Raw genomic sequence first — 13,089 nt, 5'->3', positions numbered from 1 at the left:
TGTTTTGCATAAAATTAGTGTTTGAAAATTAAAAAAAAATTGTAAAACTTTTTATATTGTAGTTTCTTTGTATGAATTTTCATAATATGTAAAAGAGTCATAGATTTCTCTATGTATATTGAGAGATTATAATCTTTACCATTTAGTCATACTAATTTCATTATTATCTAAACTATTTGGTTCAATTTCATTAATTTCTTGTCTACAAATTTTAGTTGTTTTATTCTATTTAATTAACTTGGATATCCAACATAGAGTAATGTATTATTAACAAAGGGTATTCAAATTCAAACCATCTAAATTAAATCGCTCATCCAATCTAATTCAAATAAAAAAAACTGATTAAAATCCTATTAATTTAAATTTGATTGGATTTTATCTTAATATTTTTGATAAATTGCATAGATTGAATTAAATTTCGGATCTACTTTTTAAAATTAATTTGATCCAATCCAATATAAATCGTACAATATAATAATATTTATTTTATTATATTTAAAATTTCTTTGATAATATATTTAATTTGTTATACATTTTATCTTATTATTATTATTATTATTATTATTATTATTATTTAATGAACATTTTATAAATTTAAAATGAGATTTGATGTTAAAACTTTGTTAGTTTTATAGTTTATTTAATTTACAAAAATATAAATTTAATTCAAATCATTTAAAATTGGATTAAATTGTCTAAAAAAAATCATTTAATCTAAACTGTATCGCAAATAAAATTAGAATTTAAATTAGATAAATTTTTTACATAAAACCAATTTAAACCGCATCGCGAACATCCCTGTGGCTAACCATTTTGAGTTCTGGCTTATCTTGTAGCCAGTACACGTTGTCTTGGCCTCATGGATAAAATATGTAACCAAGATTTTTTTTTTTTTTCCCCTTATTTTTCAAGAACGTTACCAAGATTCCAAACATATATATATGTAAGCAAATCACAGACATAATGAACGAGTGAGGCTGCCATTATTATTGTAACAAGGGAAATAAATAAACGATAAGCACATTCCAATTAACACAAGTAGTATTCAGTATGGTTACTCTACAAGGCGAGGCTTCTGATCCTGCAAACCAAAATTGGTTGCCTTGTTCCAATGTTACAATCACAAACCCTCTCATCACAGACTCATCCAACCTTATTCTTCGCCTTGAAATGTTAGCTTCTTGCATTTTTCTTTGATAGATAGCCTTGTGTGTTTGTGTTTTAATTATGTGATGTACTATTGTGAATGAACAGGGGTGACCCAAAATTGTTTGTACCGTATTGGAAGATGATGAGTGACAAGTGCAGCGTGGTGATTGAAGGGTGGAAGTTCATGAGCCATGAGAGTGACGCCAGCAATGTGTGCCAATACTTGTTACCGGAACTGGGAGACGCCATTAAAAGGATACACAGTTTGGTTCATAACGCTGCCATTCAAGATAAGCACATCATCGTGGGAACCGGTTCCACCCAGCTTTTCCATGCTGCATGGTTTGCCCTCTCCTCTTCGGATTCCGTTCGCCCCATTAACATCGTTAGCGCTGCTCCCTTCTATTCGGTGAGCTCTTGTTCACTAATAATCTCTTGTACCCCAAAACGATTCTCCATCAACTTAGTTTTATGGTTAATGAATTTGCAGCTTTACCTTGATGGGGTTAAAGCGCTGCGTTCAGGGCTGTACCAATGGGCAGGTGATGCTGCCACGTACGATAAAGATGAACCATATATTGAGATGGTGACCTCACAGAACAACCCTGTTGTGAGATCTGCGTCTCAAGGGAAGCTGATTCACGATTTGGCATATTATTGGCCCCAATACACTCCCATTACTCACCATGCTGATCATGATCTTATGCTCTTCACATTCTCCAAATGCACTGGCCATGCTGGTTCACGTATTGGGTCAGCACTCGGCAGCACCACCTTTTCATTATAAAGTCTAAACGATTGTATGTGTTTGTTTATATGCCTACATTAATAATTGATTTTTTCTTTTTTCTTTTTTGGGGGGCTCTGAAGGTGGGCTATTGTGAAGGACATTGAAGTGGCCAAGAAGATGGTACACTTCATTCAAGTAAGCACCATTGGTGTGTCAAAAGAATCTCAAATTCGAGCAGCTAAGATACTAGGAGTGGTATGTGATAGTTACCAAAGTTTGGGACCCAAAGGATCTGAACACTTCTTTGATTATGGTAAACGCCTCCTGAGGGAAAGGTGGCATAGAATGAGGCAAGTAATTGGGCAATGTGAAGTCTTCACTGTGGCCAAACCCTCTAGTGCCTACTGTAACTTCACTAAGGAATCATTTGAAACAAACTCTGGTACCTTCTTCACTGCTTAGAGCTTTCTCCTTTTCCCTATTCAATTACTTATCCCTTACTGCTTATACAATGATTATAATTTAAATATACTTGCTTTCCAATTCCTACAGCCTTTGCGTGGGTGAAATGCGTGGGAGGCATAGAAGATTGTGGAACATATCTGAAGAACTTGGGAATACTTGCGAGACCAGGGAGGCTATTCGGTGTCGGTCCGGAGTTTGCTAGGATTAGCATGTTGAGTACGAACGATGAGTTCGATGAGCTGTTGACTAGGTTGTTAAATGCTAGACGGGAATATAATTAGATGAGTGGAAATGGTGGTTAATAAGATTTTAAAACATGGGCATGGATCCAGTAATAAAGAATAAGATCATGTTTATATCTTTATCATTGTCTGCGAATGTAATACCCCTTTCAACAAAGTGGACATGAAAATAGACATTGTCTTGTTACTGTTAATTTTGAGCATTTAAGGATCCAAATCCAAATATATTGACATTATTTTTCGTCTTGACAAAGGAAATACAAACGCAACAGAGTACAGACATTCAATAATTGATGCTGAGCACACTTTGACGTAGCTCTACACGAATAGGACTCAAATCAAAATGCAACGCCGTCTTTTGATCCGAAAAAATTTTTTAATCAATAAAAAATTTTACACCCACGGGCTGGCCAATCATTTTCCTTTCTGTAACTGGTCTCTATAAGTCATTTACTTGGTGGTAATACAAAATCCGGCCAAAATAACCCCTCAAAAATGTAAACCAAATTACAATTTGATGACAGAAAAAAAATTGGAAAGATTGTGAATACAGAGATGCAAATTAAAAAAAAAAAAATTCTCAATCGAAAATGGGTTGACCAAAAGACTATTCTGGCTTAACCCTTGGGAATTCATGATTTTCAGTTGACAAGAACTTACTAGACAATGAGCAACTTATATGCTGCCAGAACAGCTATCATCAACAGAAAGATGGTTCACCAAATAAATTCTAATTACTCTTAATACTCTTTTCCTCAATCCACCAGTTTGAAGCCATTAATCATTGAATGATACAATTATTTGGTGAATTTCAAACACCAAATGGGGAAACCGGATCTCATATAAGCCTCAATTCATACTCGCCCGCCATTGTTATGTATCTCACCCATGGAAGAGCCTGGTACCCGCTTTTCTCAATTATCTTCAAATATCTTACCTACAAACCAAATTACATGTCAATCACTTCCTCGATCAAAATAATCAAAGCTTCAGTTAACTTTAAAAGAACATAAATGAAAAAAGAAAAGACGTCAAAAACAGATGAAGCCGATGCTGATTTTACTTCTAGCAGACATAATCTAAAGCATTTCAAATAAACTCCAGCACAAAATCATTAAGAATGAAAAATGTATAAAATTGTATTAGTTTATGGTTCTGTTAAAAATCCTTACTTTCATTCCTAATTATTTACTAATCCAATATCATAGATGAACCCTTGTCATGACCTAAATATCAGCTCAATTATGAAAACAAAACAAATTTTAATAAATTCATGCAGCTCACAAATCACCCCTCATGTCAGAAGGAAACAAGAGAGATAAGTTCAAGCAGTAAACTAAAAAGGCAAATAGAGAGAACAGGTTGAAATATCCATCCACCAATTCTAAAATAATAAAAACTGGTGTAACTAACTAATAAAAATCAGGATATAAGAAAAATCTTCTGGATATGTAGCATTACCTGTATCCCTGAAACAGTAAAGTATGGTATCTCAAATTTTACACGAATAGGAGCTTTTCGCTCAGGAGTTGCTTCCTCGTCTGTTATACTGGGAAGACGGAACTCTGCTCTTAACATGTACTCCTGAATGTATCAAACAACAGAACCAAATCCATTAATCACAATCCAATTAAGGTGCCAATTTAATGCCATTTCCAAGTGGTTTATACCTTGCCCCCAGGAAACGATCTTATTTTCCAAATTAATGCATCTTTTTCGGGTGCATAGGATGCAGATCCCATTGAGGTTCGAACATTTGGATTGGTTGCATCGGCAGGTACAGGCAGCTCAATCTCTACATTTGTGGCAGTGCTGAAAAAATTGGATTCTATGAGTGCTTGTGGAAGTAAAGAAATTTACCGTGATCTTAAATCTAGAGCAAAGTAGCAAATTATCTCATGTTACATAAATTTAAGATCAGTGGATCTCCCATCTTCTATCGAAAAAAAGAGAAGCAGGAGGAGTAAGACGATCAAATAATATCAGTACCTACGTTCCTTAAATTGACTCCTAGCTTTTACCATAATCTCAATCCGGCTTTTTGAATGCCTTTCAACTTGTGCTTCCACCCAAATTAAGGGTTTAACCTGAAACCAAGTACGTTAGCATCAACTGAGACTTCAAAATTCATTTCATGCATGTATGTCTACCCATCAAACATAAATTATTACATATTTAGAGAAGAAGAACCTGTGTACTGAGTCTATATGTCATCAAATCAAATGATCCATCAGGTGGTATAAAGGATATTGTTCGATCATTTTCAAATCGAGCCAAACGAACACACCTGCATCAAATGCCAGCATATCATTTTAAAAGAACCATAAGAAGATAGAAACATGTTTGCACAAAGTCTATAGCAATCTGCACCATAAAAGACTGATCAGTTTATATAGCCAAAAGAATTAAGAACACATACTGATGAAATTTGATATCTTCCAAGTCAATCGCTTTTCCCTTGGTTGCTCTACCTTGTGCCTCTAATAATACTCTATCATTTAAGCCAAGTTTGCACTCCGGCATACCACTGTATTAAATAAGCAAAAAGATTGAGTTCTCGGATAAATACTCACGAAGAGGTATGGTTAGGTTAGGTATACAGAAACTTCAGTGTGTAAAGTCTCTCTTCGGAATCAATTGCAACTCTAAAAGTAGAATCCCATGAGTAAAGTTTTTGGATCAACGTTAAAAATATCTACTGGTGTAAGGTTTAACACCTGCTCCTAAGAAAGCATTAAAAGTATTGTATGAATGAAGCAATCAAAGCATGGATAATTAGTAACAAAAGAAAACAACATACTTCAATTTGTTAACTGATTCAACCATTTGCCTTTCTCAAATTGTGGCTAGGCCATATTGCTAACATATACCTACTTCACCAGTAACCAATCTTAATTAATATCTTCAGAGCCAAAAACAAACCTCAAATATGTTCTCATCTTCAGAGCCCCAACAACGTCAGATCTAATTATTTGTCCATTGCTATTGACAAGTATGTTAACACTCTCCACAACATCCAAGAAAACCTAAACAAATGAAAGAAATATAATAATAGTCATTGATGACTCAAATCACAAAATTACAATTCAAAATGATCCACATATAATATAGCTTTCAGAACCCAACCTCATTCTTCTTGTAGTTTATTCCTTCGCTGCGCCAAGACACAGCATTTGTTACAGCCATGGGTGGTCTCTGCGTAACTTCCATTCTATAAGCATCCGTTTTGATAAATTCGCTAAGAATCTTTGCCTCGGTATATTGTGGGTAACCAAAGTCCATAATTTCATCCAGTAATTCGTACTGCCAAGGAAACAATAAATCAGCAGTGTTGCTTATCTTCTTTATAACAAACGAAAAACCTAAACAAAAGAATGCAATTGACAAATTACTGAATCCAAAGCTACACTGGCACTTTACCACAACAACAAAGTTATCCCTAAGAGACTTACCACAACAACAAAGTTATCCCTAAGAGACTCCTCTTCCAGTTCTTCAAAATAATGTTTAAACACCTGCCACAGAGACACGTATGATCCAAATCAATCACTAGAGCTTAAACTACACAAAACTCAATTTCTAAACCATGGCAATCCAAAATATTCAAAATCATAACTACGCAGTGACACTCACATCAACTACACGATGCAGGAAGAAAAGAAGGCTAGCAGCATTGCAGTTTTGCCTTGTTGCTGTCATGACGTAAACATTGCTATGTTGTACGAACATATAGGTCACACCATTATCATACACAACTGGATCTTGAGACTGCGGATCCCCCTATACCACAATTTCCAAAAACAACAAATTATGAGGGCAAAAACAAACTGAAAGCTGCAAATTCTCCATTATATCACCGCCTCAAGCAACATAAAACTTAGCCAAATCTTAACACTCAGATGAGCAACCGCATAACAAAAACAAAGGCTGAATCGAATAAATTCAAATTAAAAATAAATAACATTGGATTGTTGAAAACAGGATCAATAAACAGGTCAAGATAATTGAGCTGCTAGTTGTGAGCTAAATTTCTCGTTATGCAATTAGAAAGAGATAGTGGTGAGAAGAAAGAGAAGGATTAAGTACCTCTTTCTCGATGAGCTTGGTGAAGAAGCGTTCGGCCTCGACGGCAGAGACGTCACCGCGGTAGTCGCGCCAAATGAGGACGCGGCCTTTGATGTCGAGCAGGAAAAGAGCAGAGGCTGCCCCTGCCATTTGTAGATCGGATCGGAATTAGGATCCGAATCAGAACCAGATCGGGATCTGGATCAGATCAAGAGTTCCGAAGAGGAGGAAGAAGAAGCGCTTAGGGTTCAGCGAGGCATGCTTGGAAGCTGAACCATAGAGGGAGAGAGAGAGAGAGAGAGAGAGAGAGAGATGAAGAGATGATTCCTTGTGTCTTGTGTTTGTGTGCAGTTACAGGTTGGAGCTTCGTCTTCGGGTTGATGTCTGTCTCTGTTTCTTGCAATGGATGGAGCTGAGGAACATGTTACCTTGGGTTGAAAATTGAAATGAATTGAAACTTGAAAGTGCTCTAGCCTATACGCATGGACCCCAACGACGCCGTCTTGAGACTAAAACTAACTCATCAAATGAAAAATACAAAAAGCCATGTCGTTTCCTTTTTAGTCTCTATACTTTTAGTAAAATTATAAATTAGTCCCTACACTTTAAAAGTTTGTAATTGAGTCCCTAAAGAGAATTAAAATTTACAATTTAGTCTCCGCCGTTCAAAAAATGTTTGATTTAATAAAATATTATCAGAATATTCTCTATTTTGAACATGTGAGCTGCACATGTCATAATAGGGACTAATTTACAACTTTAGTAAAAGTACGGGGACCAACTTTGTAATTTAACCATTTGAAAATGACAAAAAATTTTTTAAGCTATCTGAATCCACCCCCTCCCCAACTCTCTCACTCTCACTTTCTCACTTTCCAAAATGGCACCCCAACCCCAACGCTCTCTATCTCTCACTTTGGCTCACCATCGTCGTGCCTCTCGCCTCCGTCATCGCGCCGGATTAACTAATAAATTGAGTTGCTATTTTTATGTTGATTTGTTGCTATTTTTTTCTTAGACATTGAATTGTTCGCTTTGAGCATGTTTGGGATTGGAATTGTTCTCTTCCATTTATCGGTGTTTAGTATTGGGATTTGATGTACCAGAATCACTATCCACATATGTAATGAATCCGTTCTTTGGCAAGCGCACCAAATATCGTCAAGTAATAACTCACAGTGGAGTGGGATCGTATCCACAGAGATTTGATTGATTGAGCAGTTTTAGTTAATGAGTTAATTAGTTAAGCTAACCAAAGTGGAGAATATTGAGTGCTGTAAATTAAATTGCAGAATTGTAAATGGCTCAAAAATAAAAGAAAGCTATAAAGTGTAGAAAAGTAAATAGTAAGAATGTAAAGAACAGAAACGTAAATGACTGAATTGTAAATGGGGATAGCGAATAGCAGAATGTAAATAATGCTATAAAGAATGTGGAAGATAAGAATAAGGGGAACGCCCAACTTCTTAAGTGGCACGCCCCTTGTGTTGACATCCCTGGCGTGCCACGCCTTCGAACCCAAGTGGCATGCCCAGGGTCTTCTTTACACAATGGTTAGCCTGGCGTGCTACGCCTTCGAACCCAAGTGGCACGCCCAGGCCTTATCTTCTTGCTCCTCTTTCCTGGGCACTTGAACTGGCGTGGCACGCCTTGGTGTTCAAGTGGCACTTGAACTGGTGTGGCACATTTGTGTTCTTTTTATGGTCATTTTAGGTAAAATAAAGGGGTAGATGATGCAAGTCATCAGGATTGGAAGAGAAGAAAAAGTTGTCGTATGAGAGAGGCGAGATGGAGGAAGGAGGCGAGACCTGACTCGTGAGCACAAATGCGGTGGATCCAGCATAGCGATGGTGAACCGAGGTGAGAGATAGAGAGCGATGGGGTTGGGGTGTCGTTTTAGAAAGTGAGAAAGTGAGAGTGAGAGAGTTGGGGAGGGACGGGTAGGTTCAGATAGCCTAAGGAGTTTTTGGTCACTTCAAATGGTTAAATTACATGGTTGGTCCCCATACTTTCACTAAAATTATAAATTGGTCCATGTTGTCAAACATGTGCAGCTCACATGTTCCAAATAGAGAATATTCTGAGAATATTCTGTTAAATCAAACATTTTTTGAATGGCAGAGACTAAATTGCAAATTTTAATTTTCTTTAGGGATCCAATTACAAAGTTTTAAAGTGTAGGAACTAATTTATAATTTCACTAAAAGTATAGAGACCAACTGTGTAATTTAACCTTATTTATTTATTTTTAATTACTAATTAGTCTAAATAGATTGTCAATTTTTTTTATATTTTTTATAATATGATTTGAAAATAAAAAATTGAGGAAAATTTCTTTCATGTTTTAGTTGCATACTTGCATTCCAAGCTTCTCTAACTCTCTTGTCTCTTGATAGTTTATTGATTATCTTCTTTTAAATTTGTAGATAGTAATTTACAAGAGTCAGTTTTCTTTTTTTCTATGGAAATAAAAATATTGATATACCCTAACATTGTAATTTGTGGTATTTTTTAAAATGGTGGAAAATACATAAATTGGAGGTCTAATTTCGGTACCTCAAAATTTTTTATTTTTTTAACAGAAATCAAACGATTCGATTTCTATTCCTCTCACAAATCGGACGATCCAATTTCTACTTTTTAATTAAACGGTTTCATAATAACACCCTAATAGTCCACATTTCAAAAAAATACTATTGCCACTCCAATATCAAAAACAAAAAAGTGACAAGAGTGTGATACACATACTGAATTACTGATATCTGTATTTGTTTTTTGTTTAGCTACCAAAATGTTCATCTGTTTCTTCTTTCTTGTCATATAAAATCATTTGCTTATACATGTAAACCATAATAAGATCAATAATTAGTTAATTACAAGAGAAAGAGTGAGTTGTGTTGTGTAGTTCATCTTCCAGTAAAGACACCACTGAAGACTTGGCTGTTTCCACCAAGGGATGCTTCCCATTCTATGGAGTTCATCACTATCTGTGACAGTGCTCCAACCAAGTCCCTCATTTCAGGCCTTTCCACTGGATCTTCTTGCAAGCACCGACCTGCTATCTCTGCTACCTTCAACACGTATTCAATGGGATAGTTTGCTTCAAGGTTCTTATCTATCACATCTTCTAGACCATTCTCTGCCTCTGCATCTTGGAATATTTGATGTACCTGATGAAGAAAAAAAGTCTCATGCATTTGAAATACTGCTAAATGATCATGTCAACATACACTTACAAGTGAAATAAGTGATTTCATTTTGGTGCCTTCTTCGTTGTTGTCCCGAAACAGTGCACGTTTCCCTGTTATCAGTTCTGCTAGAACCACTCCAAATGCAAACACATCGGTTTTTGGGGTCACCTGAAGCTCCTTCACAGATCTTAAACAACAAGGTTGGTTAAAACTTGAAATTGTATGCAACAAGATCCTAGTTATGGTTGAAAAGCAATTAGGCATGGCATCAAGCTTACTCGGGTGGAAGGTATCCTGGTGTTCCAACAAGCCTTGTTGCTATGAAATTTTCATCATTGCTTCTGTCCACCAGCATTGCAAGTCCAAAATCTGCTACCTGAATATCATATCATATCAAATATCACATGTAACATAAACAGTGACAACTATGAAGCACACAGAATATTATTTCTTGTGATGAGTTGTAACCTTAGCTCTGAGCTTCTCATCAACAAGAATATTGCTAGTCTTTATGTCGCGATGCACATATCGAGCTTTTGTATGATCATGTATGTATTCAATACCTCTTGCTGCATCGAGTGCAATCTGAACCCTTGCATTCCAAGAAAGAGGTTGGTGCCCTGCTCCATTACCAATTTACCATGCTTTAGATTTCTTCACACAATGCTTAATTTCATGTTGTACTACTTAAGGTAGTATAGTATTTTTATAATAAGTACAATATGATCATTATGTAATGCTGCCAAGTCTTCTGTTATATGGCATTTTCAAACAAGTCTCTTATGTTTTAATTATATCCCAACACAGATATCTTGGAGCCAAAATATACCTTGCTCTAATGGATCATGAATATGTTCACTGAGAGATCCATTTGAAACATACTCATACACCAAATAGAGGTGATCTTCTCCTCTGGCATATCCTAATAGCTCCACCTGCCACAGTTATTTACTTATTTATATATATATATGTAACTAAAATTGAATGATTTTGCATGTCAAAGAACACTTGAGAGCTATTTGCTTACAATGTTGATATGATGGATCTTACACAAGGCCTTGAGTTCCGCATAGAATTCCTTAGTCTTATTAGACCTCATCTTTTTCACAGCAACCTCCTGCAAGGAAATTATAATTCTCCAAGTTAGCACATTGATTAATGTATTATTCTGGTCCATTGAAGAACTCAAGGTGGATTTGCATACCTTCTGCTCTAAGATTCCAAAATAAACACTCCCATATCCGCCAACTCCGATTTTTCGAGCTTCATCAAAGTTATTTGTAGCCTCTTCTATCTCCTCAAGACCATATATCACTGGCCTTTCTGATTCAATTTGCATTACATCTGCACCAATGTTTTAGTCTCCTTATTCATGTTTGAACAATAAACCTTTTGTTTCCAAATACACTTGCTAAATTACCTCCCATATATTCTTTGTAAAGGATGGAGTTATGCAGGGTAATATTTCTGTTGACAAATGATCTTTTAGAGACAACTGTGGAATCATTTCTGGAGATTTGATGGACTCTCCTTCTCCAAAGAATTATGAGAATGGTGATAATGATAACTGAAAGTAACAGCACTCCCACAACGATACCAACTATCATTGGCCAGTTCCGTTTCGTTTCTGCCAACAAGGAGGGGGAAATACAAAGAAAGACAAAGTGATCACTGTTAACATCAATGCATCCGAATTTTTTAGCTATGAGAAGCACTATCAGATGAAGTGGAAATAGATCATTTAGAAAACATGGACCTAGCTAGGAGTTGAGTTTGATCTGAGACAACTTACTTTGTGTGGGTTGTGGAGGAACCCCATGAACCCCATTCAATTCCAAAGGAACAAAGAGCACCCAACCAATATCTATGAAACCAGGTTTCTGAGCTAGAATCTTGTTCATTCTCAGGAAGGCAGGCAGGGTAGCATTAAGCAAAAGGGAAATTGTTTCTGGTGTATCATTCTGCTGCACTGTATATGTGACAACCCTTTGACCCTCATCCTCGGAACACCCACATGGAATGTCTATTTCTAGATCTTCGCCTGGAATTAAACTTTGGGTGATCAGCATGGCTTGTCCACTGTAAACAGAAGCTGATATGTCCACAAAGATGTCACCATGCTTCACATTTTTGTAGGTTGTATGATAGAAATACCCGCTGAGGTTTTGTGTGTTCTTGCAAGAACAAGGAACTGTTATGAGGTAATCTTGCCTTGTTCCATACTTAATTGGCTTGATTTGTGAAGAGTTAACAGAGTAATAAAATGCAATTTCTTCAAGGCTGTAATCATCATGAGTTATGTGGTAGAGTGAGGCAGTGCATGTATTGGCAGCCTCTACAGAGCAACTTAGCGGGTCCATGTATGTTGTTTTCATTGAAACACGAAATGCAGAGACTCTGATAGAAGATGAAGTTGCCATAAGAGAGAAGAGAAGACAAAGAAGGTTATTGAGAGAAGAAGCCATGGTTGTTTAACTTTGTTTGTGATCATTGAGTGAAATCATTATGGACACAAACATCCTTAGGTTCCTAGAATGGTGTAATCCGTGACCCTTTGTCTTGTAGTTTTGAAATTTATTTCAAACTCAGCATTAGTCAGCGATAACAATAACGATTAGAATAGAGTAGAGTGAACCATTTTGTTATTCCAGAAGTGTGTAGAGTTAGGATTAGGAGTATGTCACCCTGGAATTTGCAAAGTACTGCTCGATGTTTACAATTCTAAGCCGGCATAGATAGTGCCAACAAATGTCATGATACCATGGCCACAACGGCAGTTTTATTTTTACTTTTATCTTTTCCATGCAAGTTGCTTGATTCTTTTTCCATTAATTAGTGCCACCTGAATCTTGATTTTGTGTTTACATGAAAAACTGCTTAACTAAGTTCAATTTAAGGAACAATTTCATCCTAGATTGATGATGTTACTATACAATTAATATGAAGAAAGGTTCTCATTTTGTAAAGTTTTGAGTCTGAGTATATCCAATTATGTGACTCTTAAACAGTTAACACCAACCTCCCCAATCTTTGGATAACTTTGTTGTTAAACGCGTCATTAAGTTGAGGTTTCTACAATAGAATACATTGGTGTGAATTTTTTTTTGTTCTTTTAAATAATGAATTATGTCATATTTTTTTGTGTTTCTACCGTTTTCCAACCCAACAGGTCCAGGAATAATTCGTCGTGGATTAGAGTTTTATTTAAGAGTGTGACAGTGGCTTATTGAGTTGCTGCATACATAAG

At 36.1% G+C, this 13,089-nt stretch overlaps 3 protein-coding genes across 4 annotated transcripts; 1 reads left to right on the top strand and 2 right to left on the bottom strand.

Moving 5' to 3' along the window:
• Positions 1 to 1,050: 1,050 nt before the first annotated feature.
• Positions 1,051 to 2,755, top strand: LOC130967114 (tryptophan aminotransferase-related protein 1-like). Its single transcript, XM_057891936.1, has 5 exons — positions 1,051 to 1,172; positions 1,255 to 1,558; positions 1,640 to 1,902; positions 2,020 to 2,321; positions 2,432 to 2,755. Exons 1-5 carry the CDS (start codon positions 1,051 to 1,053, stop codon positions 2,623 to 2,625), a joined length of 1,185 nt encoding a protein of 394 aa, XP_057747919.1. The 3' UTR covers positions 2,626 to 2,755.
• A 395-nt stretch (positions 2,756 to 3,150) lies between these two features.
• Positions 3,151 to 7,110, bottom strand: LOC130969205 (AP-1 complex subunit mu-2). Its single transcript, XM_057894842.1, has 11 exons — positions 6,673 to 7,110; positions 6,220 to 6,366; positions 6,039 to 6,101; positions 5,713 to 5,889; positions 5,509 to 5,612; positions 5,006 to 5,113; positions 4,777 to 4,873; positions 4,576 to 4,673; positions 4,257 to 4,398; positions 4,048 to 4,170; positions 3,151 to 3,523 (listed from the first exon to the last, which is right to left on the bottom strand). The coding sequence occupies exons 1-11, from the start codon at positions 6,799 to 6,801 to the stop codon at positions 3,425 to 3,427; spliced, it is 1,287 nt and encodes a 428-aa protein (XP_057750825.1). The 5' UTR covers positions 6,802 to 7,110; the 3' UTR covers positions 3,151 to 3,424.
• Positions 7,111 to 9,419: 2,309 nt separating this feature from the next.
• On the bottom strand, positions 9,420 to 12,426 carry LOC130970327 (lysM domain receptor-like kinase 3). 2 transcript variants are annotated; one of them, XM_057896380.1, is made up of 9 exons: positions 11,635 to 12,426; positions 11,263 to 11,469; positions 11,047 to 11,186; positions 10,870 to 10,959; positions 10,672 to 10,777; positions 10,311 to 10,462; positions 10,121 to 10,218; positions 9,888 to 10,029; positions 9,420 to 9,839 (listed from the first exon to the last, which is right to left on the bottom strand). In XM_057896380.1, exons 1-9 carry the CDS (start codon positions 12,305 to 12,307, stop codon positions 9,558 to 9,560), a joined length of 1,890 nt encoding a protein of 629 aa, XP_057752363.1. In that variant the 5' UTR covers positions 12,308 to 12,426; the 3' UTR covers positions 9,420 to 9,557. The 2 variants fall into 2 exon arrangements, with proteins under 2 accessions (XP_057752363.1, XP_057752364.1); XM_057896381.1 differs by having other exon boundaries at positions 9,420 to 9,821.
• Positions 12,427 to 13,089: the final 663 nt, after the last annotated feature.

Source organism: Arachis stenosperma, chromosome 3, assembly GCF_014773155.1.
Source record: "Arachis stenosperma cultivar V10309 chromosome 3, arast.V10309.gnm1.PFL2, whole genome shotgun sequence".
NCBI classification, from domain to species: Eukaryota; Viridiplantae; Streptophyta; class Magnoliopsida; order Fabales; family Fabaceae; genus Arachis; species Arachis stenosperma.
The sequence above is the reverse complement of the archived record's forward strand: the minus strand, read 5'-3'. Positions and strand labels throughout refer to the sequence as shown.

Bases quoted from the DNA above. Each gene is read 5' to 3' on its own strand.
- LOC130967114 (XM_057891936.1), top strand. From the start codon at position 1,051: ATGGTTACTCTACAAGGCGAGGCTTCTGATCCTGCAAACCAAAATTGG. The intron at 1,173-1,254 runs GTTAGCTTCTTG...GTGAATGAACAG, and splicing joins CTTATTCTTCGCCTTGAAAT to GGGTGACCCAAAATTGTTTG. The intron at 1,903-2,019 runs GTCAGCACTCGG...GGGGCTCTGAAG, and splicing joins CATGCTGGTTCACGTATTGG to GTGGGCTATTGTGAAGGACA.
- LOC130969205 (XM_057894842.1), bottom strand. From the start codon at position 6,801: ATGGCAGGGGCAGCCTCTGCTCTTTTCCTGCTCGACATCAAAGGCCGC. The intron at 4,399-4,575 runs GTACTGATATTA...CAATTTTTTCAG, and splicing joins AGTCAATTTAAGGAACGTAG to CACTGCCACAAATGTAGAGA. The intron at 4,171-4,256 runs GTATAAACCACT...TGATACATTCAG, and splicing joins GATCGTTTCCTGGGGGCAAG to GAGTACATGTTAAGAGCAGA.
- LOC130970327 (XM_057896380.1), bottom strand. From the start codon at position 12,307: ATGGCTTCTTCTCTCAATAACCTTCTTTGTCTTCTCTTCTCTCTTATG. The intron at 10,219-10,310 runs GTTACAACTCAT...TATGATATTCAG, and splicing joins ATGAGAAGCTCAGAGCTAAG to GTAGCAGATTTTGGACTTGC. The intron at 9,840-9,887 runs GTAAGTGTATGT...CAAATGCATGAG, and splicing joins TGAAATCACTTATTTCACTT to ACTTTTTTTCTTCATCAGGT.